At 46.9% G+C, this 24,424-nt stretch overlaps 8 protein-coding genes across 8 annotated transcripts; 5 read left to right on the top strand and 3 right to left on the bottom strand.

Annotated features, from left to right (window-relative positions):
- Nucleotides 1-1,020: 1,020 nt before the first annotated feature.
- Nucleotides 1,021-3,059, top strand: V8C40DRAFT_279261 (HET domain-containing protein; the record flags this gene model as incomplete). The annotated part of the gene is made up of 1 exon (XM_083221197.1): nucleotides 1,021-3,059. The coding sequence occupies exon 1, from the start codon at nucleotides 1,083-1,085 to the stop codon at nucleotides 3,057-3,059; it is 1,977 nt and encodes a 658-aa protein (XP_083079025.1). The 5' UTR covers nucleotides 1,021-1,082.
- Nucleotides 3,060-4,851: 1,792 nt separating this feature from the next.
- On the top strand, nucleotides 4,852-6,039 carry V8C40DRAFT_260374 (cytochrome P450; the record flags this gene model as incomplete). The annotated part of the gene is made up of 2 exons (XM_083219133.1): nucleotides 4,852-4,856; nucleotides 4,917-6,039. The coding sequence occupies 2 exons, from the start codon at nucleotides 4,852-4,854 to the stop codon at nucleotides 6,037-6,039; spliced, it is 1,128 nt and encodes a 375-aa protein (XP_083079026.1).
- A 476-nt stretch (nucleotides 6,040-6,515) lies between these two features.
- On the bottom strand, nucleotides 6,516-9,230 carry V8C40DRAFT_260375 (uncharacterized protein; the record flags this gene model as incomplete). The annotated part of the gene is made up of 1 exon (XM_083219134.1): nucleotides 6,516-9,230. The coding sequence occupies one exon, from the start codon at nucleotides 9,228-9,230 to the stop codon at nucleotides 6,516-6,518; it is 2,715 nt and encodes a 904-aa protein (XP_083079027.1).
- A 3,878-nt stretch (nucleotides 9,231-13,108) lies between these two features.
- V8C40DRAFT_272065 (putative NAD dependent epimerase/dehydratase) lies at nucleotides 13,109-14,210 on the top strand (the record flags this gene model as incomplete). Its single annotated transcript, XM_083220315.1, has 2 exons — nucleotides 13,109-13,832; nucleotides 13,894-14,210. The coding sequence occupies 2 exons, from the start codon at nucleotides 13,109-13,111 to the stop codon at nucleotides 14,208-14,210; spliced, it is 1,041 nt and encodes a 346-aa protein (XP_083079028.1).
- A 290-nt stretch (nucleotides 14,211-14,500) lies between these two features.
- Nucleotides 14,501-16,826, bottom strand: V8C40DRAFT_8336 (general substrate transporter). Its single transcript, XM_083223494.1, has 7 exons — nucleotides 16,375-16,826; nucleotides 16,199-16,326; nucleotides 15,935-16,133; nucleotides 15,112-15,886; nucleotides 14,920-15,051; nucleotides 14,764-14,841; nucleotides 14,501-14,677 (listed from the first exon to the last, which is right to left on the bottom strand). The coding sequence occupies exons 1-7, from the start codon at nucleotides 16,478-16,480 to the stop codon at nucleotides 14,533-14,535; spliced, it is 1,563 nt and encodes a 520-aa protein (XP_083079029.1). The 5' UTR covers nucleotides 16,481-16,826; the 3' UTR covers nucleotides 14,501-14,532.
- Nucleotides 16,827-16,894: 68 nt separating this feature from the next.
- V8C40DRAFT_229776 (alpha/beta hydrolase) lies at nucleotides 16,895-18,223 on the top strand. Its single transcript, XM_083212554.1, has 4 exons — nucleotides 16,895-17,021; nucleotides 17,095-17,389; nucleotides 17,450-17,830; nucleotides 17,891-18,223. Exons 1-4 carry the CDS (start codon nucleotides 16,953-16,955, stop codon nucleotides 18,172-18,174), a joined length of 1,029 nt encoding a protein of 342 aa, XP_083079030.1. The 5' UTR covers nucleotides 16,895-16,952; the 3' UTR covers nucleotides 18,175-18,223.
- On the bottom strand, nucleotides 17,891-20,295 carry V8C40DRAFT_8342 (uncharacterized protein). Its single transcript, XM_083223495.1, has 3 exons — nucleotides 20,016-20,295; nucleotides 19,834-19,958; nucleotides 17,891-19,782 (listed from the first exon to the last, which is right to left on the bottom strand). The coding sequence occupies exons 1-3, from the start codon at nucleotides 20,106-20,108 to the stop codon at nucleotides 18,198-18,200; spliced, it is 1,803 nt and encodes a 600-aa protein (XP_083079031.1). The 5' UTR covers nucleotides 20,109-20,295; the 3' UTR covers nucleotides 17,891-18,197.
- A 441-nt stretch (nucleotides 20,296-20,736) lies between these two features.
- V8C40DRAFT_279264 (Alpha/Beta hydrolase protein) lies at nucleotides 20,737-22,070 on the top strand (the record flags this gene model as incomplete). Its single annotated transcript, XM_083221198.1, has 2 exons — nucleotides 20,737-21,856; nucleotides 21,919-22,070. The coding sequence occupies 2 exons, from the start codon at nucleotides 20,737-20,739 to the stop codon at nucleotides 21,990-21,992; spliced, it is 1,194 nt and encodes a 397-aa protein (XP_083079032.1). The 3' UTR covers nucleotides 21,993-22,070.
- Between the last annotated feature and the right edge of the window lie 2,354 nt (nucleotides 22,071-24,424).

Below are 24,424 nucleotides of genomic sequence, written 5' to 3' on the forward strand. Positions count from 1 at the left end.
TCTGATGCGTCCACTGGTGTTAATAGCAATAGCTAGAAGGCCTGGAGCTTCTTGCCACGGCTTTTTGGGGATTTCCCTTTTATATACTATAATAAATTCTTGCGTATTATCGCTGTGTTTTTGTAAGTGGCGGAAAATGCCATGAGGCTAGTGATGTGTACTAGTCACAGCAATAGAGTTCACTGCAACGTAAAATACATCCAACACTTTATCATTAGAAACAAGAAGTATACGGGCTATTCTAACGAGAACAAAATACACCAGCATTCCCAATTGTCTTTCATCTTGTACTAAACAGACCGTTGCAAATTCCAAGACTTTAATGGCGACAGTGGGGCGACCCAGGCGTTCGAGCCGAGCCGCCACTAATTGACGCGATGGAGGCCTTGGTGCACTTTAGGAGAATCCTAGTCACATCTAGACAATGTGAGGTAAGTAAAGGGACGGCAGTGTCAGTGATATTTGCCAAAGTAAGACGTACCTGAGATAGTAAAGAGATTTGTAGCCTATAAACGTCTGGGAAATACGAGGCCCCAAGCTGACAAAGAGCTGATTACGGAACCCTCGCTCAAATCGCCAGGGCTGGGATGCACCTGAACCGATTATCATTCGCTGCTCAAAATCCGCAAAGGAGCCATATATGCATCTGCTAGGGACCACGAGCGAGGGAATCGATAAGAACAAGAGCATCATAAATGCCAACCCTATTGGTAGATGAAAACACTCCCCGCCATATCTCAGTCAAATGTACCACGATAACTGAAGTACGCCTATTACTTGCTTAGGATCTAGTATCGAAGTACACCGCAACCTTTGGTAATGTCGAGAAACCTATCAAGTCCATCACAAAGGGAGGGGTTGGAGCGGGGTATATTCATATTGAAAGCTTATAGCCATGGCAGATACCTAAGTCGCAAATTGTAACTCGGTGTCCGTTAAACACTCAAGTTTGATGTAGCCGATTGAACAGATAGGGTCAAGCACAAATTGACCAATTCAGCTCATTTTGATAAACCTTGGAGCGCATCTATCCTAGTACTACAGGAAGCCGAGAAACGACATAGCTCTGTGCAAGAGAAGAAATGTCCGGAGTTGAGAACAGCAGCTCGACGGTGGAAGTCGCGGCACAAGCCAAGCCCAGCGCCCAGAATGCAGATAATCTTCCGATCCCAGGCGCACATCCCTTGGGGGGATATTCGACGTCTCTGGCCTTGCTCGGTGTTTCTTACGACGTCCCTGCCGACGAGAAATACATATATGAGCCGTTGCCAACAGAAGGCGAGTTTGTCCGGCTGCTAGAGGCGGACTTGGCTTCAGAAAGACTGTCATTTCACTTGACTACTGTCGCATTGGCTGACTGCTCTGGGAGCTATGATGCGCTCTCTTACGTCTGGGGAGATCCCCTTGAGAAGATTAACATCACTATTGATGGGAAAATCCTCCCGGTCACAGTCAATCTCTTCCAGGCATTGAACGGGCTGCTTTCCAAGGGTGGGCCACGTCGGCTCTGGATCGACGCCATCTGCGTGAATCAAGAAGATTTGAACGAACGCAGTAGGCAAGTTCGTCTGATGGGGAATATTTACAAACAATCAGGCAATGTCCCCATCTGGCTGGGTCAAAATAAGACAGATATTTCTCTCCAATGCGTTAATCTCCTTAAGGACACTGCGTCGGCATCAAGAAAGATCTGGGAGACTTACGGGCACGAGAAGAATATTCCTAACCCAATGGTAGATAACCCCATCTGCTCCAATCCAAAACAATGGGACATGGTTCGAGAAATGACGAGTCTCCCGTGGTTTTCTCGAGTATGGGTTTTGCAGGAGGCTGGGCTGGCACTGCAAGCAACAATGGTATGGGGTGACGCGACCATTAATATCAGCGACATCGTTGAAGTTTCTAACCTTTGTCTCATGGCTGGGCATCTATTTCCGGTATCCGACATTGGATTATTCAAGATAACCGACACATTTGCCGACCTGTGGAATTCCATGGCCACCTCTGTGTCATGGAAAAGGGAGTTATCCAAGAGGCCCGTTGAATCGCTCGAGGCCCAACGCCCCAAGGTATCTTTCACCGAGGTCCTTCATATTGGTCGTCGCTTCGAAGCTACGGACCATAGAGACTACGTGTTTGCATTCCTTGGACACCCTAGCGCACTGAATCCCCAGACGGGCGAGATTCTACTGAATCCAGACTACAACAAAAGCTTACTTGATGTATACTACGAAACCGCCTGCGCGCTTCTTAAAATCGCCGAGCTGTCCTTTATCTTATCTTGTGTAGACCGCAATCAAGAGACTCTAGACAGCGATTTCCCGTCATGGGTGCCGCACTGGAATTTGGCCAAGAACGTTTGTGCTCTCGCGTATCCTACCCTCTGGTACTACGCGGGCGGACGCGATACAACGCCGGTCTTCTCTCTAAATGACAATCGCTCATTGCAAATCGAGGGATTCATTCTCGACACAATCACGTGGGCCGGATTGGCCACGACAGAAAGCGACTTTAGCACCCATCCAGTTGGTGAAGATCGCCCGGTGGTTGAGCAGATTTGGCAAGATCTCGTAGCAAACGAAGATGCCGCGACGCAATACCCCCCAGAAGACAAAGTCGAAGCCTTTTCTCTGACTCTAGTCGCAAACGCCGCGCAGGCCGACCAAAAACCCAGCGACCTTACCGACGAGCATCGGGAAGGCTTTCGCGGCTACTGCGCAAAGTTTGGTTGCGCAATCCAGGACGTCGGCCTCGAGGGTGCAAAGTCGGAGTCATGGCGCTTTGAGAGAGGAACCGCCTGGGCAGCTCACAACCGGCGTGTCTTCCGTACCAAGACAGGCTATTACGGCCTAGCTCATAGATTGATTCGAGAGGGCGATGTGTGCTGTGTGTTTCCGGGGCTTAGGGTCCCGTTCGTGTTACGGCCCGTGCGGAGAGATGGAGGCGGCCCAGCGTACAAGCTTGTTGGCGATGCGTACGTTCATGGAGTTATGAGAGGAGAGGCGATGATGATGCTAAAGGACGGGAAAGCTGTGCTGCAAAATATTACGATTATATGATGACATGTATTGTAGTCAATGAAAGAAGCTTGCCAACCAACCCAAGAGTGAGTTGATACTAGCTCTGCCCATCATAGAAGTAACAGCAGCTACACATATGATAGCATAATCATTAGAGTTGTAATAGAATCTCGCCCGAACCAAACCTATAACCTCTCTGCCCGGCACAAGGTCGGCTTTAGCATCTCTCATGGTCTTAACTCCATTGTAGCAGCTTTGCTGTTTTCTTCTTGTCCTGCAAAGAGACTTGCAGCCCATAAACTATGTATTAAGGAGTGGGTGATCAAAGCCTGGAGAGGTTTAGTTGTGGGACCCCTAGGTATGCCCCACGATTTTGTAGATCAATTTCCGCAGTCGTCTTGCAAAAGTTTCCGTTTGGATCTCTGAAGCTGCCTCTAGATGGAGAGAGACTAAAGAATGGAAGACTAGTGATGCTTTTGTAATAATTTCTCTTCGAAACGAAATTCAACATAATGATAAGTAAGTTTATTTATACAAATTCAGCTATTTAATTATTTATTATATAATCGTAATAAACAAATATAAGCTATAGACACAGACAGCTTATGTTTCAAATCCTTTAGTACTGTCAAGTGTAAAGTTGGTATTCTGAGAAACGCCTTCCGCCAATGCATTCTGAAGTAGCTTCTTGCTTAGGAACTCGTCTGGTGAGAGGTAAAGGACACTTTTGTCCGTATTCTTTTCTTTCTTTTCCCCCATCTTCCCCTTATTCCCTTTTTCGTAGCTGTGATTTACTAAACTTGCGGGATAGGCCCCTTTGCGGGTAAACATTCCTGCGAGACGCCCCACGGAGCTACTAGTAGTACACAATGAAGCAGACGAATCTTTCCAGACCCTACGCCCCTGACGATTATGGCCCGCATGTGAATATCCAGAAGCTCCCCGCTTGATCGGATTTCCACTCGTCTGAGCTCTTAGATCCGATTCCCCCGGACAATGTTCAGAGACTTGCGGGGAAGCGCGGGGTAAAATGTCATTGTTGAGGCGGATATGCCGATACTCCCCCTAGCGTACACTGTATAGGACGGAACATACCTCCGTATACGTAGCTCTCTAGGTAAAGTGTGTAATGAAAGGTATAGACATCTGGCCTACTTATAGCTCTCATTTTGGCACCACCGTATACAATGAGGACATAGCAGTCAAAAGCCAGGGCCATTGCGCTTCAATCATATCCGCTTGCTTCCGTCTTGTAAAACAACACAATCGTGACAATGGAAGAGGGCTACCAGGTAGCTCTTGCTTCCATAGCATCGGGTGCAAACTTCAGGCTATACGTATTCTTAGCGGTGGCTGTATTGGGGTGTCCTCTACTTCTAAAGGTCAGTACGAATGTTCTCATTAAGAAAACAACGATCATATTCCTATAGCTGGTATAGTGTTGAATCACGCGTCTCCTGACACGTCCTTCTGCCAGGTTGTCCAAAGAATTCTAGTGAGCCCTCTTCGAGATGTACCAGGGCCCAAAAACGCTGCCTTATTTCCGTGGACCATCACTATTGCTACTTTCAAGTGGCAGCGAGCACAGGCAAGCTACATACAGCAATATTGAGGTGAACAACCTCAGAATAAGACTAATCTTTCAAGATAATTACAGAAACTGCTACAGCTACATAAAGACTATGGGCCGTTAGTGCGTATCGGCCCAAACGAGGTATCAATCAGTGATTGGAGATATTACCGAGCCATATACTCCAGCAACAAAGCTTCGTCTAAAGAACCGACATTTTATCTTCCAATTGTATTCGTTGACCAACATAACATATTCGCCATGACGTGAGTTACAGACTAAATCAAGCACGATTCTGTGTTCAAAACTCATCTCGCTTTGAATAGAAACAAGGAAGAACATGCGGCCCGTCGGAAGATTTCAGCTTCACCCTATTCGCTCCAGTCCATGACTCGGCTGGAACCAATGATCAGATCAAAGGCGGACAATCTCGCAAAACGTCTTCTCGAGATTTCATCTTCAGCAACTACAGGCACCGTGAACGCATTTCTCATGTGTGGCCTATTCAGCCTCGAAGTGGTCTGCAAGGCAGGATTCGGAAAGGACTTCCCGTTCGAGGACACTACAGCTCTCATTGAACTACTTGAGGCTATGGATGGCAGTGCATTCACATTCATTCTTGATGGACTTTTACCTTGGCTCAGGCCCACAGGCTTCGCCCATAAGATGCCTTTCGTCGGCGAGCCGTATCAGCACCGACGCCAGTGGGAGCAGAAAAGTCGGGCGCTCCTACGTGAGTTTCTACAGCTCCCAGACAAAGAGGACGGCTATTTAATTTCTCCATATCTCTCATCTGTGGACGGCTTTCTTGGTAGAAAACTAAATTATGAAGAATTTGTCGAGGAGGCAATGGGAATCATGTTTGCCGGCAGTGGTACAACGTCTACCACGCTAACCTACCTCCTGTACGCCTTATCGCGCCCCGGCTATGAAGCCATCCAAACGCGTCTTCGTGCTGAGCTGGAAGATTGTGGAGAGAGTGTCTCGGAATTACGGAAATTGCCGTACCTCAACGCAGTCATAAAGGAGACATTCAGGTTATACCCCACCATCATCTCCTCGCTGCCTCGAGTTCTTAACGAACCGATGAAAGTCCATGATATCGACCTCCCCGTTGGCACGGTTGTCAACATGCAGAATTTCGTTCACCATCGCGATCCAGCAGTTTTCCCGGACCCAGAGTTGTTCAATCCCGAGCGCTGGCTTAATCCTCATGCGGATATGGAATCGGCATTAACCCCATTCAGTTTGGGTAGGAGGGCTTGCATTGGATTGAACTTGGCTTGGGATGAGCTTTACATAGCTGTTTCCTCTGTATTCCGAAACCTAGAGCTGCGGCTTGGAGAGGAAATGACTGAGGCAGACATGGAACTGGAAGATCGTTTTAATATTGCACCTGTTGGCCATAAGCTTATGCTTAAGGTTTCTAAGGCTAAGAAACTATCATGAATGCAAATAAACCTTTATCGGTCAATCTAAATGTGTAAACTGGCGGTTAAATCTCACCTGCCAATGCAATCAGCTGCAGTGACACTCGATGCATAGAAGATGAAGCTGTCCAAACATGGAGAACTACAGTCGCTAGTTGAGTCACTTGGTAAAAATATGTACAAAACAAGGAGTTCCCAAAAAGTGAGAAAAAGGAAAAAAATTCGATTGACTGCGCTAAGGTGACGCCGCTCCCTATTTACGGAGGGTACTATGCTATGTCTATGTAGAGGACTCATTTCAAGTGCTGAAGCATCCTCAGCACTCTAGTGAGCCCCAAGTCGCTTTGTTTTCTAGTTCAAAACAAGTCCAAATTATTACAAAGAGTGAATGTGCTTAAATACATATATTTATGCCATGGGAAGAAAATATTTTCCGACACTGATGCTACAAACTGTGGCATCAAGTCTCCTATGAAAACCCATCTCATCGGTCAATTACAGCTTCTTCTCGGTAGGCTGCACAGCAGTGCAAACAATGCTATCCAGGGCAAACGAGTTGGTGTTCTTGGTGGGCGTCGTGGCCTGGAACTCAATCACATCCTTTCCGGTACCAGTGAATGTGAAGGCTGATCCGTGCAGCCACTTGTTAGCATTGAAGATGGTAACAGCGGATGCAGACACGGGGCTAGCATTCGTCTTGGGGTTGACATAGACAGCCACAGCAGGGTAGACGCCGTTGGCGGTGTCGGCGGTGCTGAAGAAGTAGTCATACGTGCAAGAGTAGGTCACTCCAGCGCAGGTGGTGAGAGTCTGCTTAACACCACAGTTGTTGTTCTTGTTGAACGAAGTGCACTGGAAAGAGTACTTGGACTTGGGCTTCTCAAGAGTAGATCCGCCGGACACAACAGCGCCGACCGAGCTGCCCAGGGGAGTCCAGGGAGAGATTGCGCCCGTGTCGAAGCCACCGTTCGCGACCGGCTTGGCGGTGCAAGTAGCTGTCTGCAAAACGGTGGTTGTGACAGTGGTGGGTGTGTTGTGGGTGGTGAAGGTTGTGACAGTAGTCTTAGGCACAACAGTGGTGATGACATCAACGGTAGTCTTGTGCGCCTCAACATCCAATGTTGATGTAACAGTGGTGGCAACGGTGGTGGTAGCCTCGAGCCAGGCAGTCTTAGTAATGTCGACATCCTTGGTTGTTGTGACTGTGGTAGGGACAGTCTTGAAAGATTCCTTCAACACAGTGGCGGTAGCAATAACATCATCGGTAGCAGTTGCGATAGTAGGGACAGTCGTGTAAGACTCCTCATAATCAACCGAGACAACAGCGACTCTGTCAATGGTTGTGGCAGTAACTGGCACAGTGGTGTAGAACTCCTTGAGCTCAGTGACTGTGCTGACAACACCATCTGTGACAGTGGCAACGTAGGTGACAACAGCGGTAGCGACAAGGTCAACCTCCGTGGTCTTGACAACATCAGTAGACACAACATCAATGTCTGTAACGCTCTTAGTGACAGTGGCGTCATAGGTAGCAGTGGCAGTAACATCGACTTCAGTTGTAGCAACAACACCCGCGAGAATAGTGGCTGTCTTATCAAGCACAGCGGTCTTGGTCAAGACCCGGAAGTTGGTGGCATCTACGTCCACGGTGTTGGTGGCAACAATGGACTCCACGATGGTCCTGTCGGCACCAACAGTAGTGAGGGAGGTGGCGGTAGAAGTAGCGCTGACCACAACGGTGGTGGTGAAAGTGACAGGGATGGCCTTGTACTTGGTGACTTGCTTGCCCGTCTTGGTCAGAACGGCCGTGGAGGTGACATGAGTAGTCAGGTGGGTAGTAAGGGTCTTCACTGCGTCAACCGTCTTGGACACAGTCTGAGTCACGGTAACAGTAGGCTCAACCTTGGTCACAGTGGTGGTAGGAGCGGGAGCAATAACGCAGCCGCAAGCGTTCTTCACGGCGGCCATGCCATACTGCTCAACCCAAACGGCCTCCAAGTTACGCTTGTGAGATCGCTTGTCAAAGACCGTCATGGTGGACGTGACAGGCGTGTAAACGGGGGTAGGCACGTCAACGGTCTCCAAGGTAGTAATCGTCTCCAAGCTGGTGTACATGGAGGTGACAGTGACAACCTCGGTGCCAGTGGTGACAGTGGCAATATCAGTCTCAACAGGCTTGACAACAACATCAGTACCAGTATAGACAGTAGCAAAGCCGGTGCTGGTAGTAAGAGTCACTGCGTCGGTCTCAACAGCTGTGAGCACAACACTGGTGCCAGTGTAAACAGTCTCCGTGTTAGTCTGGACGGTAGTGGTAAAAGTGTTTGTTCCAATGACTGTAACAATGGTGCTAACACCAGTGTAGTCTGTGGTGTAACCAGTTGTGGTGGTTGTGGTGATAACGTCGGTTTCCACAGTTGTGGGAATAACACTGGTGCCAGTGTACTTGGTGACATCATCAATGGATGTCACAACCAGGGAGGTGTAAGTGCTAACAGCGTCTGACACGGTAGCTGTGGATGTGTAGACAGTGACAGGCTTCCAAGAGGTTGAGTCAATGACAGTAGTAGTCTGCTTAATAGTATCAACCTCAGTAGCGACAACATCTGTCACAACTGCCGTAGCCACTGTCTTAAGGTCAGTAGCCGTTGAGGTGGTAACAGTGGCCACACGAGTAGCATCTGTGGTGTAAGCTGTGTCGATGACAGTGGCTGTAAAGACAGTATCGGTAGACACAGTCAGATCAACGATCTTTGTGGAGTAGGTAACATCAATAACAGCAGTTGAGGTGGTGACGGTGACGGTATCAACGACATGGTTCACAGCAGTGTGAGTTTTAGTCAGAGTCCTCGTAGCGACAATGTTGGGAACGTCAATGGTGGTTGGCTTGGGTGTGGGTGTAGTGGTAGACGAGACTACATCAGTTGAGGTGACATAGGCGTCAACGTAAGAGGTTTTCGTGTAGTCCGTCTTGACGACAGTGACGTGCGAAGTAGACGTCGGGGTAACGTCCACGGTCTTTGTCTTGAGCAGAACGGCGCTGCAGATCTGCTGGGCCGACTGCGAATAGGCCGGCGCCATCATTGAAGAAAGCAGATGGTTGTTGGTCCATCCTTTAGTGAAGCAGTCGGCGGGAACCTTCTGGACAGGTGAAGCGCCGACGACAGCCACCAGCGGGAGCACCTGGAGCAGTGCATTTTGATACCACATTTTGGCTTATGCGGATTGAGTCCGATGGCCAAGATGCTAAACAAAGACGGATGAAGAGGAGGTGCAGAGAGAAGATAGTACAAAGCTTAACGGGCAGCACGTATTTATGGCCACATGCTTGCCTCCATTGTGTGATGCCTGAGCCTCATCTTCTGCGCAATCGATATCTGAGAGTATCTAGACCGGTCCATCGCGGCCAAGCTATTGTCTTTTGGCCCACGGCCACGACGGACCTGAAGATTCGGCATTGACGCTGCATTGTCTCGTCCTGACCAATGAAACGCATCAATGGCCCGGGTATCTATCTTAAACCAGGAACCCGTGCCCTTAAGCGGGCATATCCGTTGGTGATGGAGAACGGTGGCTGAGCTGAAATTTTCCCACTATTGCCTTCTAGTACGTGTAGCTTTGTCAGTCCAGGCACGCGAACATCACCTCATGTGGCGTATAATAGCTCTCTGTTTAGTATGACGGTAAAGTGGGAAATGCAATCTTGGAAAGAACAGAGTGGCAAGCTAGAGACTTTCTGCCTCCAGGGTTAGATAAGGTGGGCATGATATCACTGGTAGCTATTCCTTTGCGGTCTTGTGTCTTTGTGGTGGAGGAGGCCATGCCAACAAGGGACAGGATGTATGTAACTCTAAAATAGGTTGAGGAGCGCCTACGATGCTTAGCATTTTCATACTCGTACTATGTGATTCTCAAGCGGATAGCTTATTTACTAAGATGCGTTTTATTCAGTGGATACCGGGAAAAGAAGATTCAGTATCGATGCAAGACGAGGCATACTCTAGAAGAGATTGTTAGCGGCCATTCCCTGAGTCGCCGCGCAAGAGACTGACGCGGTGCCCCGAAATGGGTCGAGAAACCCTGCATGAGGCTATCGAGAGAGTAATTTAAGGCTATCGAGAGAATAGTGCCAAGATCAATTGATAGCCCATTGATGGTTGGTATTTCAGCCGCCATCTATCGATTCTTATTGAGCTAAAGATGAACCTCACCCCACAAAGGGGTCCGGTCCGTCGTTCCTAAACTGTTCCTGGTCGATTCTTGGGCCGATCTGGAACGCATCGCTGTCTGACAAGTGGGCCTAGAGAGCTAAGTAGCCAAATACAGAGTAGTCATACAAAGAAGCAGTTCAGCCAAGCTTTACCAAGCTTTACCAAGCTTTGGAGCATCTCTGCACTAGCGAGGGGCTAGGCAAAGAATTGCCGTGCTTCGCCTTGTTGCGAGTCAGAGTACAACACGCCGTAGTTGTTGTTTTTTTTTCTTCTGGGGAGACGTAACCGATGGGTCAATTGGATAGACTGGTCCGGAACCTCAAGAGCAGCGGAGATCCTCAATACAACCAATAGTGTCTTCATTGGCGTCACTGAGTGTAATTCGCTCAGTAGTGATAATGACGGTGATTGGAGTATTTGATGCAAATATTTTACAGCATATCGCGATGAATTGAGCCCCTAATTGGATGCGGTAATGAACAGTCCCCTCATTCGCGTAAGAGTGTTGTTCGCTACAGCTGCACAATGTCTTACGAGTACATTTTTTTTAAAAATATAACCAAAATTAGCCCTGCAATTGTTTACTGAGAAAAGAAAGGCAGAGAGAGAGGTCTCTTCTGTCAAACAAAACAATCGACGGGGCAGACTTGCGGTAGCAAGGCAAAGCTAGAGTGATGCAGGCGTCTAAGACTACCAACTCCACTCCCATCAAACCACTGAAGAGGCGGAAGACGAGTGACTGCTCAATATCGTTTGGGAAGTAAATGGTGTCTTCGTAAATAGAGGTATACCGATATTCCCCTATTTGAATAGTAAAAGGCCATTGGATGACCCGTATACCACTAGGCCAACAGGTCATAACGTTAGGTCAATAATACATATTGTAGCAATTATAATAATAAGGTCAGTAGCTTAGAAGGCATTGGCACGTTACGGGGGACTAGGTCGTGATAACCCCCTCACTGGGACAACCTATATATCCGTTCTTGCTTACCGAAGGTCCAATTCTAGCAGAGGTTGTTAATAACGTGTGTCTGCTGCCACCTGCCGTTTGTTTTGTTTCTTTCTATGGCATCTAGTCATATACATATGGCTCAAACATTTGCTGAATTCAAAGATGGCCCAACAACTTGATCCCAACACTTCACGTTGGGTTGAGTCGCCCCCTTAAGACATCTTAAAGCTCGAACATCAATACTCATGCCAGAGAGATATATTCAAAAAAATCTTTCTACTCATCCTAGCAAAGGGTACATGTTTGCGGCCAGCCAGATGTGCCGTCTGAACAGTATCATTGGTACGCTAACAGTTGACGAAACATCTAGCATAATCTCTGCGAATGACTTCGCTGATCAGATCAAGTAAGCTCTCCTCAATTTTCCCCGTTTCCTTCTGTTACCCGTCGTAGTTCTGTTGTCTTTTCAGATCAAGAGTCGCAGAGGGATGACAGAATTGGCGATAGTTCTAATAACTCTATCACAGGGCAACGACGCTGTACTGATACGTTTGAGCCCATCAAAAGATGCCGACAACGACTTCTCACAGTTACAAAGCAGCCATATTCCCACTGTCACCCAGAATATCATTATCCGGTCAATAATTAGGCATCTGAAATTTCATATGCCTGACGAGAGCAAATTCTACCCCAGATACTACAACACAATGAGGCGCGAAACGCATGAGAACGGCATCTTTCGAGACCCTACCCAATAGAAAGCCAAATATGATAGCGATCGTATCGGAGCGAAACAAGAAACACTAGGAGATACGAAGCAGATACAAATTTGGCATAATTGCATCGAGTTCGTTGACAGCCTGGAGAGACATACTCAAGGAAGAAACGAACATCGTGACAGATATAATCTTTTCAGCCCAAAGACGATAGCTACTAGAGTCATGAACAGTATTCCTGCCGGTATCTTTCAAGGTGTGCCCTTATAGGCATACTTGTAGGAACAAAGAGTGGCAGTCTGTTCAAATGCTGTTGCAGACGTATATGCGTAGACTGTCTCGGTTCCAACCAAACTTCAAGAGACAATAAAAAAGCAGCGCTGCTGCCATCAACATATAAACAAGAGTGAGAAAATCGGTATTTAAAGTAAGCATTGCAATTTGAAGTCTTTTGCTGATTTCTAAGCACCGCAAGCTTTGCTTTCGTATCAATCTGCTGCCTTGACAGCCTCAGCTAAGCACGAATGATGTGGGTCGAGGGTTCGGAGAAAGCCAAGATTTGCTCTTACCCAATCCGTCAAGGCATGGGGTTGGAAATAAATAGCAATTGACATTGTGAGACATCGCTTCCCGTAAATCCGTCTTCCAGCCAATATAAGGCTGCTCTTATATCCAAATTAGGAAAATGTAATTAACTACATGAGCATGTTGCGATAACATCATTGGTCCGTAGGGTAGCCTTAATTCCGAGGGTTCTCACTGGTGAAGTAGTTTAAGGAGTATCCCATTTCTTTAGTCATCAATCCGTCTTGAGTTTGACAGCCTGTTTGGCATTTATTGCACAAAAAACAGAGAAATTTGCTGTCTCTACTCCCATGCTAGAGTATACAACTGCCGTAAAGATTATACTCACGCAACGTACATTATTAATTAGGATTTGTCAGGGAAAGAATGTTGAAAGCGTAATCATACGCCATCCGCTACTGCATCTTCATCTCTGGTGTCTTCCATAGCTAAATTACAAGTTCGAAGTCACTTAGTATTCATTCAAGTTCGAGAGAACATGTCTCCCTCAGAGATATATAAGACAGCTCGAAACCCATCCCCTTATTCCAGAAAGCCATTCGCATACCATCGATACATCCTTTCTCATACTCTGAAAGAGTACTTATACTGATTTACTACCATAAATTTCTTCTATCCAGCATGTCTTCGTCCAAAGTCACCGTCCCTAAAGGCTCCTGGGTCCTCGTTACTGGCGTCAACGGCTTCGTCGGAACTCATGTCGCGAAGCAATTCCTAGAGCATGGCTATAAGGTCCGAGGCACGGTCCGCGATGTCTCGCTGTATCCCTGGCTCGTCAACGACCTTTTCAAGACTTATGCGCAGAGTGGCGACTTTGAGGTAGTGACTGCGGATCTTGAAGCAGATAATGCCTTTGGGGAGGCTGTTAAAGGCGTTCAGATCATCCAACATGTCGCCTCGGTTATGAGCTTCTCTCCTGATCCCAATACCGTCATTCCCCAAACCGTCAAAGGCGTTACCTCTCTTCTTGAAGCCGCAATCAAAGAACCTTCCGTCAAAGAGTTTGTTTATACCAGCTCGCTGGTGGCATCTACTGCCCCAGCACTGGGAAATAACACAAATGTCACTCGAGATACCTGGAATGATATGGCCGTCGAGCTTGCTTGGGCTCCGCCACCTTACGAGCCTAGCCGAGGTCCCGTTGTATACATGGCAAGCAAAGCTATTGCCGAGAAAGCAGCGTGGGACTTTGTCAAGGATAAAAAGCCTCACTTTACTCTTAACGTCGTGGCTCCCTCCGGCATCATTGGTGAACCACTTAACAAATTCAACACCGACAAAGGGTCTGGTTGGCTCAAGTACCTATACGATGGTTCTCTCGAGCGAATAATCGGCATGCCTGCCAGTAAGTATCGTATTTTCCCTTTATTTATATCCAATCTGCATTGCTAACTCATCGACTTCAGATTGGGTGGTAGATGTTAAGGATACTGCGCTGCTCCATGTTGCTGCTGCACTGGATCCCGAAACCAAGGGGGAACGCATCCAGGCTTGGGGTAACGACGTTAATTGGGACGATTTTCTTGCCATTTTTAGAGACTTATATCCAAACGAGAAGTGGGTTGATGACTTCACAGGCAAAGTTAAGTTGAGCATCACCACCGACCAGACCCCAGCTTTAGCTCTCTTGAAGAAATGGGGCAACCAAGATGGATGGACAACCCCTCGTGATTCGGTGGCTCAGGCTGTGGATGTTTACCTTAAGTGGTACCCCCGTAGCTAATTATAGCAACTTTGAGATGAATTAATAATAATATTGCTACGCTAGATAGCTAAGCTAAGCTAATAACTAGTCCCTCTGCTGATTTCTTTATAGCGGAAAACCCCTCTGTAGAAAACCTATACCTGCTATCGGGATGAAAACCTCTATACTGCCCCTTATTTGAGATGAATTAGTTATCGCAACTAGCTTATTGCAACTCGATATCCTTGATGATTCTGAAAAGCATAGTTTATAGCCTTTTTGTGAATTTAAAATGATGATATAGACTATGTTTTATAAGACAAAACATCCAACAATAATCCCTTATCAAAAGTTATTGAAGTCAATCAGTTGCGCCTGCGTTTTGCGAAGCTGACTTGGCTTCCGATTCAGTCATCTCTATCTTGTAGCTTGCCCAATGCCGCTTAGGCACCTTCCTTTCATATAGTTCATCAATCTCAGCAAGTGTTCGCTTCGCAGTCTCTGGCCTAAACAACCAAGGTGAATCAGTCGCTTTCCTTTTACTTTCACTAAAACACAAAATGCGGGAATAGAAACGGCAAAGGGGACGTACAAGTAGAAGTAGCTCCACACAATAGTGATAAGCATAAAGCCCCCAAATACTAAGAAAGCCTTGGCTCCTAAGTTTCCGCTTTACACAGCACATAAAAGATGCATCTATTAGTCATTGTGCTCCAGAGCATGAGAAAATATGAGTGGCAAAACATACGCATCTGCACTCGTCAACTGTGGTATAGCAAATGTGGTGATAATTGCAGTCACATATGACCAGAATAAGGTCCATGTCATAGAAGGCTCTCGGAGATGAGCGGTAGGGATTTCGGTCGGGAGAACGTAAATTCTGTGTTGTCATAGTTAGCTCAATGGAAACGGTAGCAATGCCTGACGGATTAAAGCTTACATTGATTGGAAACTGATTGAGTTAACAAAGGCGAAGATGATGCAGAGAGCCGCAAGGGCCAGCTGCTCAGGTCGAGTTTTGAGCCCGACGCACGCAATGATGCCAGCTGCAAGATCTAGAAGAAAGAGGAGGACGTAGCCTGGAAGCGCAACGGTTCGTCTGCCAAACCTATCAAGCAGAAAAGGTCCAAGAAGTGTGCCGACAAATTGCATCAAGAAGATGATTATGGTAATCTTGAACGGATCCGAGACGCCACTCTGGACTAAGATGACGGTTGAGTATGTTCCAACCAAGATCTGACCACCAACCTGTGAAAGGCAGAGCAGCGCGGCAGAGGACATTGTTCGCTCCAAGTTGGCAAGATTCAGGATCTCCCAAAACTTAAAAGCAGTTTTCTTTTCGCTTGCTGATCGTAGTGCGACGGTAGCAATCGATAACTCGGCTTCTGCAAGAAAAGAATTACCGCCGCGTAGAGCAGTGAGACTTGCTTTAGCTGCATCTGTTCGACCTTTGCTGAGCAGCCAAATGGGTGATTCTGTGAGGAAACACGACAAGACCAACAGCAGAACAGGTAGGGCCGCCTGGATTGCAAGTGGGATAATATACTGTCTGTGGTCCAAAATCTTGGCTGATCCCCACACTACCACCGTGGCGATGACTGAGACTGCACCACTCCCAGCAATAGCAAATCCCACTGCTCGAGCTCGGACATTGGCCGGTACCAGTTCAGAGAGATAGATAGGGGCGATATTTGTGAGGATACTGATTCCAAAGTCTATACTCATGTTAGATTCTGCTCAGTACTTGACAGAGGGAAACTAACAGTTCCAAAATCTGCCTACAACGAGAGCTCCTAGATTTGGAGCAAAGAGTTGCAAAATTGAGCCCGGTATGCACATGGTTGCATATGCCACGAGAAAGCCACCTTTCCTCCCTAGATAATTTTGTATGGGAATGGCGGAGAAGGCTCCAATCGCGGCGCCTACAATTGGAACAGTGATGACCAAATCAAGGTTACGTGCCTTTCCAACCAATATATCAGTGACTACAAGGCATAGGTGATGGAGACGGTGAATGGTATAGATACCGTGAAGACAGGAAGTCCATCGAATCCTAGACCTTGATATTTATTCACGAAGAGTGGTAAGGATACCAATGGCGAAGTAAAGGCATTATCGTAACCGTAAAGACCAAGGGCGAAACCGACAATGGTCACTATAAATCGGTTAGTTGGTTGATACCACTGGGCAATTTGGTTCTTACAGTTCATGAGAACCCTCCAATTCCACCATTTTTGGTCCGTGGGAAGCGCTTGGGTGTGGTCAATAACTTCTTCGTGAGAAGACTCCTCATTTTGCTTTGCGTCCATGATCAGTAGAGTTGACAAGAGTGGCGGCACTCTTTTCTATCGACGAGTATCGGTAGATGAGAAGAAGAGATTTCGTTTGAGGAACAGGCGGCTTGTTTCAGCTGTATTATATGTAATTCGCATTGGTCGATCAAAAGCTACTCTGGGATCTCAGGACATGCTGGAATGGATCTACCCAGTGCCACGGAGGCGAATACGAGCCTCCTTGTCTCCGGGCGATACAGGGGCTCTGAAAAAAAAAATGCATGCTTTCTCCACGATCTTGAAAATACATGTACCGAGCAAGCGACCGAGCAAGCGACCGAGATGTGCCCATCAGCCGTTCTAGACCAACTGCGGAATAGTGTCACAGCTCAGCTGCATAGTATATGATTCCAGGCCGTGCAAACACAGTCGTCCATCATTTCTCACGATATTTGAGCGAAATTCTTTGCATATTGTAAATTGTTAGCATTTCATCATACATGCGAAAATGGAACACACCAACGGGTCAGATGTTTCCCAAAACATTATTGAGGATGCGGACATGAACTATATGCAGGTGGGGTCACAAGTTCCAGTCATATTTACCCCAATTTGCTATCGACATGCGCTAATCCGACGGGAACCTCAAGGAATTGTTCAAGTTGCCTCCATCAAGAATCGCAACGATACATCCAGCTGATCATGTAGAGATGCGCAAGTGGCTCACTGAAGAGTACATTACTTGGCCGAAGACTCCTCCTGTTGAAGCAAGATCCCGTGCTATCTCCAAGATACACATCCAGAATGTTCCCGTCACATATGAGGATGGAAATCAATTCGCAGTTCGAGTTTACGATCCGGAGATTAAAGACTTGAGCCCAAGGCCAGCTTTAATCATGTATCATGGGGGTGGTTGGGTTCATGGATTCCCAGAAGTGGACGAAGGTTCGACACATCAAAATACATACCCCTCGAACTTGGAGTGATACCTAACATCTATCACAGGAACTGCTGAATTCTTCGCGTCTGAGTTGCGCGCTGTAGTGATTAATGTCGATTACCGTCTCGCTCCGGAAAATAAATTTCCAATTCCTCTCAACGACTGCTATCAAGCAGTACAGTGGGCAATAGATAACGCGGCGAAGTATAACATCAATCCGGATAGAATCGGTCTTTGGGGTTGTTCGGCTGGTGGTAATCTCGCTGCAGCCGTTGCACTTCGGGATGCAAAGGAACACGATGTTCCTAGAATTCGCCATGTTAACTTGGTTGTTCCTGTGACATGCCACCCTGATTTGTATCCTGAGGTTTTAAAAGCTTCAAGATCATCAGGCCGCATAGACAAGGACGTCGTTGGACAATTAGCGGTCCTCAGAGCAGTATGGGGTAAGTCGAGCAACGTAAAACGTCTTCTTACTAGATAATGTGTCTAATGCATGATCACAGACAACTATGCAGGTGTCGAATTCGCGCACGGATACGCCTCGGTGCTGAAGACTGAAGTTCCAACTAACCATCCGCCATGCCATATCACGGTGGCTGGCCGAGATGGACTTCGAGACGAGGGTATAGCATACGCCCTGCATCTGAGAAATGCAGGTATAGATACCCAACTGGAGATTGTCCCGGGGGTTCCTCATGGGATCACATTTCCAACCACAACAGTAGCAGCAAGGCAATTCTTCAGAAACCAAGTCCGTGCGTTAGACTACGCACTGAAGACAATTTAGATAGAACAACGGAGTCTATTAGTTTAGTTACCAGGAAATAATTCTACATCAGTATTTCCAAATGCTCGACCATCGTATTCTAATTCATGGCCAGATGTGACTGGACGCGGCACCTCTTCAATACAGATTGCGACGAGGCTAAGCCCAGGTGCAAATGACCCTTCGCAATCTGCTTTGGAAACAATGTGAATCATGTCGCGTATCAGTGAAGAACAACATTGTAATATGTCGAGAGCGGATGAAATCTTAAACATGGTATCCGCAAGCGCAGCCAGTTTACCGTGGCCCACTATTCGGCAAGCCCCAGGATGAAGGAACTTGGTGCGTTGGACTGCAGTCATGCCAATGATTTGTATTATGTAGCGCGCGTTTTCTTTCTTTTCAGAAGAAAACCCATTTTTTGATAATGCATGCCACCAGTGGGTAGCCAGTTGCCATTGCCTGGTGATGGCCACGTCTGCAGTTTGAATCAGACAAGAAGGCTTATGGTCATCTTCGTTACTCAAGGTAGCCAAAATGTCGTCTTGAAACTCAACATTGGAGACACCAGCGGTATCAAGAGCGCTATGAAGCCGAGTCATAGCGTATAGAAGCTCAGCGGCTCGTTTGTCTAACGATTCATAAGGTAGAGTAGACAGCAGTGGGGGAAGCCGCTTTTGCTTGTGTTCGGAGATATACCATCTATCCAAAACTTCTTTCGGAGGAGGGCTAGAGGGGTTCCTAGCAATTCTTCTCTTTCCCCGGGAGCCATATATCGAGTTAGATGCCGCTTCAGTAACGAATAGCAAACACTCAATACGGTGGTATTGAACGATCTCTATCCGGTCGCATGGGTATTTGACGAGATCCATGAGTCCGATGGCTTCCGTTAGATAAAGGAAAGCGCGGTTGTGCTTATCTCGAACGCTGTATGCTATGAAAAGGAAGATTGAAGAGATCACGGTATCTAAAGACGGGGATTCGGCAAAATGGTAGTAAGGTGAATTGGCCCGAGATTTCTCTGTCGCTCTTGAAAGAAGGTCTAACCGCGCTGGGCTGCGGTCCGGATAGTGTCGAAACTGACTGGCCTCGTTGATGAGAAATATTGAGAGCAGCATTGTTCGAAAGGTGGGGTCTGAAACGTGATCCCCCCGTTCAATCCTGTTGAGCACAGTTTCCAAATGAATGATTGGATGACGTTGGTAGCACTTGAGGCAAAACAAAGCCAATTCGGCGACAATATCTTGCCATGAAAAGGCAACTCCATCGGTGCTTTCGATAGCGGCAACAGAGAGCTGATCATGACTGAAATGAACCACATTATGTTCTTCCAATACTGGATTAAGTATGTCTGCGGATGTCCCGAGAGCCAATCGTTCCCATGGTTGTTGAATGGTGTCAAGGTTGGAAGCTGTGGAATCCGCTCCGCCATGACCGTCTAAGTGACCGATAGACGATGCAGAATCATCTTCGCCAAAGGAGGAGAGATCAAATTGGACAGGCGATTGTTCCGAAAAAGAATCATTTGGTAGCAAATCGTGTGGTTGACTGGCACCATTGCCTGGAGTAGCATTCACTGCACTGGAATTTGCTTCCAACGCTTGACTGGCCCGAATAGCCTCGAGTCGCCTACAGCTGTTAGAAGAAAATTTAACCTTGTAGATTCACGAGATAACACACCTTCCAGTTCTGGGTCCTTTTCTTCCGAATTCGTCATTGTATGTACAGCGGATATCTGTCCGCTGGCAGCGAAGACACCTCATATCTGATGGTGATTCGGAGGGTGACCCTTGCCGCCTCGGACACTATCATGTCCATTAACGGCTGTGTCTAAAGGGGGTGTGGAATAATGCGGGTGATACCTTGAGTTTCCGACGACGGCACGCGTCACAAGCCTTCGGCATTGGTGCCTTGGCCGTCGTCGCGGCCGTAGCCGAGCTTTTGCTTTGTTCCATTTCTACTCAGTACTGACCGAAGAAGACCGAAGATAGAATTACAGCCTTCCAGCAGGCACAAGATGGATGTCGGGGTACGTTGGGGTATGCCGGCGTTTGGACGTGCATGTTCTCTGATGAGATCGTGATTATGCATCCAACTCTGGGGGAATTGCGGGGGATCCGTGTCGAATCACGCTATCCCCGCAATCTGACCACGGAACTCGGCTACGAAAGACGGAATATTGGCTACTTTTTGCGTACTCGTATTAGCTTCCTGGCCCCTTAGTCAATATTAGTCGCCCCGACCGAGAAAGCGACCGAGAAGCAATCCGAGACAGTCGGTGAAAAGGAACAAACCATGAAAACACCAAGCCAGCTGACATGAGAGTGTAGAATTATTGCCACAATTGCTTCCGCTGAGCCATTGTACCGCGGTTGCTTCTGACTACATGTAGTTTACTGCATTTGCAATAGCTATGACCCGAGGCACAAGAGAATAAGCAACTCCAGAGTTGTCAGCTTCTGATAAATAGTTAGAGGAGGTCCGAATCAGCCACTGCTTCTTTTCCGGGGATTATCGAGTCAGTTTAGTTCATGTTCTTCAGTTGCCTTTCACAAAGCAGGAATCTTATTGGTCGCTCCCACCATGTTCAGGCTCACAACGTTAACGGGACTTCTTCTCGCCGTTGCCTCTAACGCACAGTTGGCTGGTGCAGATGGTCCAACCGTGGCCTTGCGCTATTCTACAGTTGTTGGTTCCAGCAGTAATGGAATCGACAGCTTTAGAGGCATACCTTTCGCGCAACCGCCAGTAGGATCGCTACGATTGAAGCCACCACAACCCATGACTTCTTCTTTGGGCGAGGTTCAGGCAACCACTACTCCGAAAGCATGCCCTCAATTTTCTTCGCAGTTTACTCCCAGTGGCCTACCACCAGCATTACTGGATATCATCATGAATATATCGAATGTAGTACAAAATCAAGACGAGGATTGCCTGACACTGAATGTCCAGAGGCCCTCGGATGCTTCAAGCGGTTCCAAGCTCCCTGTAGTATTCTTCATTTATGGAGGAGCTTTTGAATCTGGCGCAACACAGGGAGTTGACTCCACAAATCTCATCCAAGCCTCAATTGCTTCTGGTACACCGATCATTTTTGTGGCGGCAAATTATCGATTAGGGGGCTTCGGATTCCTGGCTGGCAAAGAGCTCCTCAACGATGGAAGTACCAACCTAGGCCTAAGGGACCAGCGTTTGGCACTGCAGTGGGTCGCTGATAATATTGAGCAATTCGGTGGCGATCCCGATAAAGTGACCCTTTGGGGGTTCTCTGCAGGCTCTATGAGCGTCTTTGATCAGACGGCGCTCTTTGGAGGCAATAACTCTTATCACGGAAAGCCCCTTTTTAGGGCAGCATTGATGGAGAGCGGCAGCATCCTCCCTGCGGAGCCTGCCAATTCTACAAAGGCTCAACTCATTTATGACAAGGTTGTTGATAGCGCCGGATGCTCGACATCCAGCGATACTCTAGCATGTTTGAGGTCCGTAGACTTTAACACCTTTCTGTTAGCAGCGGAATCTGTTCCCATCTCAAGCAGTTATAACTCCATCGCTTTGTCATACCTACCAAGGCCAGATGGAACAGTCCTCCTTGATTCACCGGAAATCTTGGCTTCAAGAGGTCAATTTGCAAAAGTTCCCTTGTTGCTAGGCGATCAGGAAGATGAAGGAACTCTTTTCTCGGTTTACCAATTGAATCTTACTAGCACACAAGACGTTGAAGAATATCTTGGCAGCCTCTATTTCCAGCAAGCCACTGCGTCCCAGGTCCAAGATCTGGTGGCCACCTATCCAGACGATCCCTCGGCTGGTTCGCCTTTCAGAACAGGGTCGTTGAATAACCTTTATCCAGAATACAAACGACTGGCCGCTATACTTGGTGACTTTATTTTCACACTTCAGAGGCGCAGTCTTCTTGAGACAGTAGACCAGATGGCCCCATCAGTACCGACGTGGTCTTTTCTTTCATCTTACTTATACGGGACGGCTTTTTTGGGAACCTTCCACACGACCTCACAAATCGCTGCGTTTGGGCTTCTTCCAGGCTATGCTTCTGCCGTTACACAAGAATTTTACATCTCTTTCTTCAACACGATGAACCCAAACAGCAATGGCACAGCACTGCTCCCTACATGGCCATGCTGGGGATCGGGAAAACAGGTGATGCAGCTTGGTGCAACTTCTTCATCTTTGTTAAATGACAGCTTCCGATCGGCGTCCTTTGATTTCATCAGATCAAACTCCCAGGTACTGCATATATAAGTTCAGAAAGTAGTAGACAAAAACCTGTTGTAACCTTCTGCAAGAAGAGAGATGTTGCGTATATGTAGGAAATTGGCTCTGCTATTATAAATTCCTTTCCTTACAGGGAAATGCTATATTCCTACATTCCCATATGCTTATTCTTGTATCAGTAGCTGCTCTTGTCGAAATAATTACTACAATTGCGTTCAACTTTGCACTGTACCTTGTAACATAAAATAAATAAGTTACTCCATTCCCGGCTATTGTTTTTAGTATAACGCTGGCTAACTAAGCTACCCTATTAGTTAATTCAATTTGTTGAAATATAAACCTCAAGAACCTCCAAGTATTCAACCTTTTTGATTTCAACACAATTACTGAATTGAATTCTACACTCACGCCATTTTCAGCAACGGCAAAATCATCTGTGATACCTCCCTCTCTACCAGATGGCCCATATGTCACATTAAGTAGGTTGAACTGCTTCACAGTCTTGGAACTAGAAACTGGAACCTACATGATGTTCTTAGGGTTCGTGCATTTGTCTCTCTTGATTTGTCATGTTGGAAGAAAAAACTCTTCAAAGGTCTTGAATGACTAGAAATGGAGAGGTGTGGGATTCATAACGTTTACAAAGGAACTTGCGTTACTACATGTACATTGCACCTAGGTACGTTATAGGTACCTAGTAGTTAGGTAAGATTAGTACTAGGTACCTAGGTAATTTACTGTAGATACCTAGTGACAGAACAGAGTACATAATCAGCTAGTCTTGATCCCCTTGCCCTTTGGTACCCTTTTAACGTCCTCACGGCTATTCTCAGAAATAAAGAGGACAATGGTACGAGAAATCTCATCACGAGGCAGAAAGTGATTGTATTCTATAGTTCTAAATCTAGGACATTACTAAGTTTTAATATATGCGGGTGATAGTGCTACAGCGCTCGGTGCCTAGAATCTTCGGTTGGCTGTCTTTCATTGGATTACAGCATATCTTGTGGCTGAGCTCAAATTTTCGGTGAAAGAATAAACCAATATTGTACTTCAACGTGTCATATTACGTGTCAAATGGGGCCGCACTAGGCAGCAGGATGGTGGGCGAGTGACTGCCAGCACAGCCTGCAAAGCCTTATGCAGAAACTAGAATGCTTGTGTAGCATTAAGTTACAGTACAGGCATTTTAGATAATCGACAACAGCTAACTAGCACGGAAATAGTCCCGTTTCATTCCTCGAGGATCAAGATCCAAGCAAAGACCGACAATTGGTTCAACGCTCTCGGGAGACGATACACCAATGTCGACCTCGCTTCTTCCCATGGTTAGCTCACATTGATAGACTAGTGCCTGATAAACTTGTCTTTTTATTTACTCGTCTCAAGGCTTGCTCAAATGAAAAATAAAAACTGGAAGCAAAAATATTATCATGCAGCGATTTATTGCTAACTACCGCTCAAAGTCTTTTTAGCAGCTCTAGGGAGATCAGGTCGCTCTTATCTCTCTCAATGAGATCGGTCCAAACTTTGCAGCGCCATCAGATTACATATAACGCGAGATGGCTATTGAGACCAAACATCTACCGCAGTGGTGGTGTGGAATAGTCTGAGTAAATGGTTCCAGTACTCGGGTTTCGGTCAACATTCTTGGGGTTTGGGTCAAACAACCCTTCCGCTGGCTTGGTCTTGCTTGCTTTGTCAGGTGCTGGATTGAAGATTTGCGTACGCGACTGCTCAAATGCAGTCCATGATGGCGAATAGAAAGTGGTATAAGGCAGAAGAGATGCTTTAGCAGTGCCCTTAACAGTCGCTGCTCCAATTGCAGCCGATAGGTTCTCCATTTGTAATTTAAGCTTGTGTAGAAAACGATGATATGAAGGGAACAAACAGAAATGAAAGGGTGTTAGACGCCAAGGTGGCGCTGTTGCCTTTTAAATTCAAAAACTTCCACGGCTATATGCAATTGAAGTTAAGGCATATCGCAAAAATCGATTGCCTCATTTCCAGTGCAAAAAATTGAGGAGGCTTTGCAGAG

This window comes from Trichoderma camerunense (genome assembly GCF_050948025.1).
Source record: "Trichoderma camerunense strain CBS 138272 chromosome Unknown V8C40scaffold_1, whole genome shotgun sequence".
NCBI classification, from domain to species: domain Eukaryota; kingdom Fungi; phylum Ascomycota; class Sordariomycetes; order Hypocreales; family Hypocreaceae; genus Trichoderma; species Trichoderma camerunense.

What these genes read in the sequence shown, in the direction of transcription:
- V8C40DRAFT_8336 (XM_083223494.1), bottom strand. Translation starts at nt 16,480, where the DNA reads ATGGACGCAAAGCAAAATGAGGAGTCTTCTCACGAAGAAGTTATTGAC. An exon ending in ATGGACTTCCTGTCTTCACG is followed by an intron (nt 16,134 to 16,198) that starts GTATCTATACCA and finishes TTGGTTGGAAAG; the next exon opens with GCACGTAACCTTGATTTGGT. An exon ending in CAGTTGACGAGTGCAGATGC is followed by an intron (nt 14,842 to 14,919) that starts GTATGTTTTGCC and finishes TGCTGTGTAAAG; the next exon opens with CGGAAACTTAGGAGCCAAGG.
- V8C40DRAFT_8342 (XM_083223495.1), bottom strand. Translation starts at nt 20,108, where the DNA reads ATGGAACAAAGCAAAAGCTCGGCTACGGCCGCGACGACGGCCAAGGCA. An exon ending in GCCGTCGTCGGAAACTCAAG is followed by an intron (nt 19,959 to 20,015) that starts GTATCACCCGCA and finishes TGGACATGATAG; the next exon opens with TGTCCGAGGCGGCAAGGGTC. An exon ending in AAAGGACCCAGAACTGGAAG is followed by an intron (nt 19,783 to 19,833) that starts GTGTGTTATCTC and finishes TAACAGCTGTAG; the next exon opens with GCGACTCGAGGCTATTCGGG.
- V8C40DRAFT_229776 (XM_083212554.1), top strand. Translation starts at nt 16,953, where the DNA reads ATGGAACACACCAACGGGTCAGATGTTTCCCAAAACATTATTGAGGAT. An exon ending in CGGACATGAACTATATGCAG is followed by an intron (nt 17,022 to 17,094) that starts GTGGGGTCACAA and finishes GGGAACCTCAAG; the next exon opens with GAATTGTTCAAGTTGCCTCC. An exon ending in ATTCCCAGAAGTGGACGAAG is followed by an intron (nt 17,390 to 17,449) that starts GTTCGACACATC and finishes CATCTATCACAG; the next exon opens with GAACTGCTGAATTCTTCGCG.